At 42.5% G+C, this 7,321-nt stretch overlaps 1 protein-coding gene across 1 annotated transcript; it reads right to left on the reverse strand.

Annotated features, from left to right (window-relative positions):
* Window positions 1-3,854: 3,854 nt before the first annotated feature.
* On the reverse strand, window positions 3,855-6,347 carry LOC121755928 (transcription factor MYC2-like). Its single transcript, XM_042151373.1, has one exon. It carries the CDS (start codon window positions 6,081-6,083, stop codon window positions 4,197-4,199), a length of 1,887 nt encoding a protein of 628 aa, XP_042007307.1. The 5' UTR covers window positions 6,084-6,347; the 3' UTR covers window positions 3,855-4,196.
* Window positions 6,348-7,321: the final 974 nt, after the last annotated feature.

The raw sequence follows: 7,321 nt of genomic DNA on the forward strand, positions 1-7,321 counted from the left end.
TTTAGTTTGTTTTAGGTAATCCTTTTAAAATAAACTGAAAATTGAATAAAAATTATCTCTGCATTATCTGAATTTATACTCATTCTGTTCTACCGAAGATGATCCACTTTCTTTTTTATATTGTCTCACTCAAGATGACTAATTACTAAAAATAAAATTTATTTAGCTCCTACTTTATTTCTTCTCTCATGCTTCATTCTATCTATTTAACGCAAAAAAAATTGCATATAATATCGTGTCGTTTAAAAAAGGGGTCATCTTCTTTAAAACGAAGGGAATATACAGTAAAGCCAAGCCCCTGCCAATAATTTTTTCTGCGTCCGCCACTGTTAAGAAAGTAATACATAAAAATGCTCGGCTAGGCCACGTACACACATTTATTTATTTAATGCATGTAACCTTTGTTTATCCAAAAACATGCACATATCCTAAAATTATATATATATATAAATATTTATAAAGTGCGTACATGAATAATAGTACTATATTATCTCATGCACATATACACACGTTACTACACCTACACATGCATACACATTTATTTTAGCTATCTAAAATTCACGTACACATACACACTTATACATATAACATATAATTATACAAATAATATTATAAATATGCAAATTGATGCATGTTTCGGGTTAGGGATGTCATATAATGTGGTTGTATCTGGTGTTTCTTATAAGCTCAAACATACCGTAATTAAAGATAAATGAACTCTTCTACAAGTTTCTGTAGCACCAATATACATTTTTGCTTCACTACTGGGATTTAAACAGTTTTTATGTTCCTGTCAAGTTTATATGTTCATTGCTGATATAGAAGTTTCTTGAAAATGAATATATGTCTTCCGAACCTGTAATTTGGTTGTGGTTGTTCCAGGATGGCGTTGCATCAAGATGAAAGAGAAGCTGAATATTATGAAAAAGAAGCTGAGAATGAAGGAAAAGAAGCTGCTACTGAATGATGAAGAAGAAGTTGTGAAAGATGATAAAGAAGCTCCTAAGGATGAAGAAACTGCTACTGATTAAAAAGAAGCTGCTAGAAATGCTGAAATTTGACGTCATCTTAGGAGGAATAGGGACAAGCAACGTAGATATAGAGCTCGTAAGCGACAAGAAGCTGAATTGAGTAAGGCAGCAAGTGGTGAAAAAGAAGCTGCTAGGGATGAAAAACGAAACTGGTATTGATGAAAAAGAAGCCACTAAGGATGACAAAGAAGCTGCTGCAATTGCTGAAAAAGTGGAACATCTTCATCGGAAGAAAAGGGAGGCCCAACGTAGATATAGAGCTCGTAAGCGAAGCGACAAGAAGCTAAAAGGCTGCAAGTGTTGACCAATCAGCCCGTACTCAATGTCGGAGAGATTGGAAGAAAGATGCCAGGAGAGGCCATATGCATAAGAAACAAGAAACATGTCCTTCACATAGTGGTGGTTGCAAGCCAATCAAACCGAAGGCATTGGAAAGCAGAGGCAAGAAATGGTAGATGCATCCAGTATCCAAAGCACTTAACTTGGAAAGGATTGCAGATGAGTGATGTACAAAGCATTTGATAGCTTTATAGTTTAGTGGTTATACCTTCTTCTATACACATTGATATACCTGCAATTGCATCATTTCTGATCTACGTATCGTGACTGCGCCTTCTCTGCCTTTTCAATTTAAGATCACCCTCATCTTCATCCTCTCGAGGCCAAACCCAAAATCATTTTTCTGAATTTGTTGAGTAAATCTTACTTCCAGCCTATGTTATTAATCTCGTATGGCGGCTTATGGCGGTTCGCCTAAAAACCGCCACAAGGATATGGCGTATTAGTATGGCGGATATGGCGGTCAATAATTAAATAAATAAAATAATACTTATATATTTATATATAATTCAAAAATTAGAAAATAATAAAAATATAACATCTAAAACTATTAAAACAATTTAAAAGCATAAAATACAATTCTAACCTCCATGTTTCTTGCATAATGCCCAATTCCTAAATGCAGCACACACGCAATGTTGTCAAATGGCAGATATGGCAGTGCTATGGCAGCGCCATGGTACTATGGCGTTTCCATCACCGAACGCCATGCCATAGCGCCATGGCACCGCCATATCTGCTATTTGATAACATTGCGGAGTTCCAGCTATTTTTGAAAGAAGGAAACGAATAGTCAATGCAGTTGACAAATTTTGAAAACTCATTGAAACTCCCACACTATATTGCAAGATGATTGGGCAGAGGGCAAAATATTAGGAGACTATAATTCTCTTATTCCTATGTTGAAAGTGAAAAGAACATTGACAGCTCATTTTATCTTGCATGCATGCAGCTTTTGTCATATCCCTAGACTTGACCATTATACATGCTTCTCATTATATCCTAATAATGAAATCTTGAAACAATTCGATTATATATATATATATAAATGATTGTGTGTGGTTTAAGATATAAGAGCTATCTCCAGTGGTCGGCGGACAAGTAATAACCCAGCTATAGCCCAACCATGCCACATCAGCAACACTAAATTTCTTCTGCCACATCAGCTGGACAAGCAACTGGACAATCAATAGCCTAGCCATAGCTTTGCCACATCATCAGCACTAAAAAAAATAATTAAACAATCATACAAAATACGGAATTAAATTTACGACACATATACGGGAAAATTCTCTAATAATATTAAAATTTAAAAAATACATTAATTAAAAAAAAGTAAAAAAAATTACATTACTTAAAAAAAATCCTAATCCACGCACGGGCCCACCCCTTCCGGCGCCGCCTCACTCCTCGCCGTCGTCGCCGCTATCCGGGACCCCCAAATCTGCGGCATCTGAGCCCGCGTCAGAGCCCCCCACCTGTGCCGCGCCGGGATTCAAATCCTGTCGCATACTCACGAGCACGGTGTGAAAAAAACTCTTCTCCTCGGGGTCAGTTGCATTCTTCCATTGATCTATGACCTTGATCATCTGAGCTCGCGCTTGTTGACACGCCAAGAAGACGAGGTCAGCTGTCGAGCTGCCAACAGGGGGATGACGACTGGACCTCCTGGGACCTCGTGCAAATCGCGTATATATAGTGTTTCGAAAAAAAAAAATTGGCTCGCCGGTTCCTCGCCGATCGGGTAGGCTGCAATAGCGGCGAGCCGATCGGCGAGAGAATCGGCGAGCGCCCGGGAATCGGCGTGCCCTCGCCGCAATTCTCGCCGATTTGGCGCTCGCCGGCTGCAATAGTTAGGCGAGCCGCTCGGCGAGCGCCAAAAATCGGCGAGCCGCTCGCTCGCCGACCACTGGAGATGCTCTAGGTCTATTTTTCTTTTGGACAGCTTAGTACTATTAGGTATTCTTTAAAAGAAGAGATTAGGCACATCACCAATATGTCCTACCTAATTGTCTTTGGCTTATAAACACCATTTCAACAGTGTAACATACCCCTATTTTTACAAGATTGTGATGTTTGTGTGTTATTTTCTGTGTGTAAGGTGGGATAATTATATTCATTTGACTTGCATTTCCACTGGAAATTAACCCAATTGTCTCTGAATAAAAAAATATGTATTTCGAAAAGAAAAAAAATCTTTTGTAAATAATTCATTCTCGACACTTCACATCATCATCAATATCATGCACCGAACGCAACATGTAATTGTCCCATCATCTTAGTGTGGGAACAGAGTCTACATAGGTGAAGCTGTAACAAATTCCTCAGATTCAATGCTGTAACAAATTCCTCAGATTCAACTAGATTCAATGCACCTAACATTTACACACACGCACAAATGTTGGTGTGTGTGTCTGACTGATACTCAACATTCCATCTCCAGTCCACAAATGAATCCAAGAAAGTTCAATTATAAGTCTTGAATAATCCTCAAATACATTTATTCAGAAAAAAAAACATGTGACCAAATGATCAATAGACACCAGTCCTAATCATACAAGACAGGGAAAACAAAATCCCATGTTTTATCATGTAAAGATCAGCCTCATACAACTAGCTTGGATTCACAAATATATACGCAAACACACACACACATAGAGGCTTCAGCTAAATAACAAAAAATACAAGCAATGCCAATCAGTTTGCATCCAACATTCAACATTCAGCTTAATCTTGAATCTACTCAACAAGTTGTATACTAAAAACTAGAGCCAAAGCACATATCTAATATAAAAAGGCATTATACCATTCCAACCTCGAAAATGGCTACCGAGCTTCAGCAACTTTGGATATCAACGCTACCTTGAGCTGATCCTGGGTGAAAATCCGACCCTCCATCTTCACCGTCGCTTGCTGGATCATGAGATCGTTCACCACCGACACACTGGCATGGTGAACTTCGAGGTCCAGCTCCATCAGCGCCACCATCAGCTTTGCAGCGGGGTGGTTCTTCTTGCTGCACTGGATGCGTATCATCGCGTCCCACCCAATGATCTTCACATCCACGTCTATGTCCACCATGGTGTGGCCCTGCTCCGGAGGGGCAGAGTGGCGGCCCCCTTCCTTCTTGAAGGACTCGACCTGCCTCCTCAGATCATCCCTAGCGATCTCCACGTTCTGGAGCTTCGACTTGAGCTCGTTTATGTAAGCAATGGCGTCTCCGAGGAGGGAGGCTTTGTCCATCTTCGACACATTAGGGACTACAGCTCTGAGAGCGTAGAACCTCTGGTTGAGCTTTTCCCTTCTCTGCCTCTCTGCCTCCACATGGTTGAGAGGCTCCTCCCGCCCGTTGGCTGGCTTCCTCCCACGTTTTCTAGGCCGTTTCTCGGGGTCAACCACGGTGCTGGACTCGATCTCCTTGACAACGGATGCCTCGAGATCGGAGTGATCGGATTCGATGCCAACATCGGTCTTCGTTGGGGCGGATGAGAAGGAAAGCATGCCTTCCTCGTTACTACCTCTACCAGTTGGGGATTTTTTCTTCATCTTATTGCTCTTGCTGCTGTCAGTCTCAACTCCAAATAGATTCACATTGCTATTTGCAGTATTGATCTTAGAGCTCTCTCCAAAATTCAGTATCTCTCCAGATTCAGGCCTAAAAAGAGGTTGATTGCTACCACCATGATTTTTGGGATTACTACCATCGAAACCGAATTCAGAGAATTTCAACTCTCCAGAAACATATGCCTGGTTTTGGTTCTCATTCATAGTGGTGGAATTGATGGAATTAGGGTTTTCCTTAACTAAAAGAGGTTGATTGCTAGTAATACAAGAGGGGATTGAACTTCCCTGATTAGTGTTGGCGTTGTTGATCGCCGAATCCTTGACATCCACAGCGGAGGAAGAAGGCTCCGTCAGCCACATCGCGGCAGGATCGTTCTCCGGCAAGGACCAGGAGCTCGGCCCGGAGGCGGAGCGCGTTTCCGGCCCATTGAAATTGAACAATGATTTGACCTTTTTCATGAGATCCGAGCTCTGGAAAATCACCTCCGTGGATCCGAGCTCAACGACGCCGTTTGGGGAAGGGATGCACACCAGCGTCTGAAGGCCAAAACCCTGGGCCTGGCGGGCCCGTTCACATTGAGAAGAGGCGAGCCTGTCCGGGCCGGTGACCCAGACCGGGCTGGAGGTGAACAAGGCCTGGCCCGGGAGGCCTGAGCCGTTGACGAAATTCTGAGTCATGGAAATCAGAAAGAACCACTCGGTGTCGGTGACTTCCTCATCGACGGCTTCGTCGGGAACAGCCTGAGGGCCGGCAATCAGCGAATTGAGATCGCGGAGGACCTTCTTCCGGTGCTCCTGCTCGGCCGGGGAGGAGGCGGTGCGGCGCTTGGCCTTGTCGTCCTCGCCTTTGTAGTAGCCGTCGCCCCAGCCGAGGACCGGCGCGCCGCCGTAGTCGAGGACGGAGGACTGCCAGAAAATGGCGTAGGTCCAGCTCTCGTGGGCGGCGTCCTCGATGAGGGAGAGCAGGCGCTGCTGGAGAGTCTCCTGGTTGAAAAATTGGGGGAGGGGAGGGGAGGGAGGGGTGAGGGGGTAGGAGGGGGTTTGGTGGTGAGAGGAGGGCCAGAAGGAAGTGAGATCGGAGAAGGCGTCCATCACGGCGGAGTCGCCGTCCATAGCTGCGGCGGCGCTGCTAGCAGACCACTGGTTCATCGGAGCCGTTGATCGGTTATTCCATACACCGGATTGAAAAGATTGGAAGCAGAAGCAGAGTTATCTCCGAGGAGAGAGAAAAAGAGGGATTTGTGGTTGTGGAGGTGGAAAAGCAAGCAGCTAGAGAGAGAAGGGGAGATTAGGGGAGGGATTAGGGATATAATCTGGGGTTATAGCATATTTGGGCAGCTGAAACAGAGTAATTAAATTAGCTTTCTCTCATATTTTTTATAATTTGGGTGGATACTATCAATCTGTTTTAGTGTTACTCTAATTCAACTTGCATATATTTTATTGCTCATCGCCATCGCCATCGCCATCGCCATCGCCATCGCCATCGCATATTATTAACTACAAGAAAAAAACATGACTCACTAGTAAAAGTGGTGGTAGTTGTGTTAAAATAAAGGGTTTATTCATTATTGCTAGTAGTATTTACTTTTTTCTCAGTCCCATCTTGAGAAAGATTAAAGAAATGGTTTAATTAAAGAATAACTAAGAGCATTCATAGTCGGACGGAGGATAGTCCGCCCGATGCATCCTCAGCCCTATCGTCCGTCATTGTAGGTGGGCGGACGATGCGCCCTCCTTCCTTCGCGCCCTATGCATCGTCCGCGGACGATCATGCAATTTTTGCATCCTCCGCCCCATTACGGGGGTCCGGACGATGCAACACAATTTCCTTTTTTTGTTTTATTTTTATATTTTCTTCTGTATATATCACCAATTCATTTATTTCATTTCACATCTTTCACTCCACTCTCTTCCCCATCTCAATTTCACTCTAAATTCAATAATGGAACCGACGATTTTCCATATTTGCAAACATAAAATATAAAAATTAAAAAACAAATTCTGACAATAGGATTTGGCTTTAATTTTTGGTGTTTTTATATTTATTTTTGCTAATTGATATATTTGCAAACATAAAAAGTAAAAAAAATATTACAAAATAGGAATTAAAACTATAGGGCGGACTATAGGACGTCCCACTACAGGTAGATGGGGTGGAGGATAAAATACTGATGTGGCGGAGGATAGGGCGCCCTATAGAGGAGACTATAGGACGCCCTCCCCTATAGGGCGCCCCATTGTGGGCTCTAAATACTCCACGGTTTTAACCTATGGAAAAATATAATATTAAATAAGTTGGAATGAATAAAAATAAATACTCTACGATTTTAAATTAAGGAACAATAGAATACTATTCCCTTCTACTTATACCCATAACCTTTTTT

The sequence above is a fragment of the Salvia splendens genome, chromosome 11 (genome assembly GCF_004379255.2).
Source record: "Salvia splendens isolate huo1 chromosome 11, SspV2, whole genome shotgun sequence".
Lineage (NCBI taxonomy): Eukaryota > Viridiplantae > Streptophyta > Magnoliopsida > Lamiales > Lamiaceae > Salvia > Salvia splendens.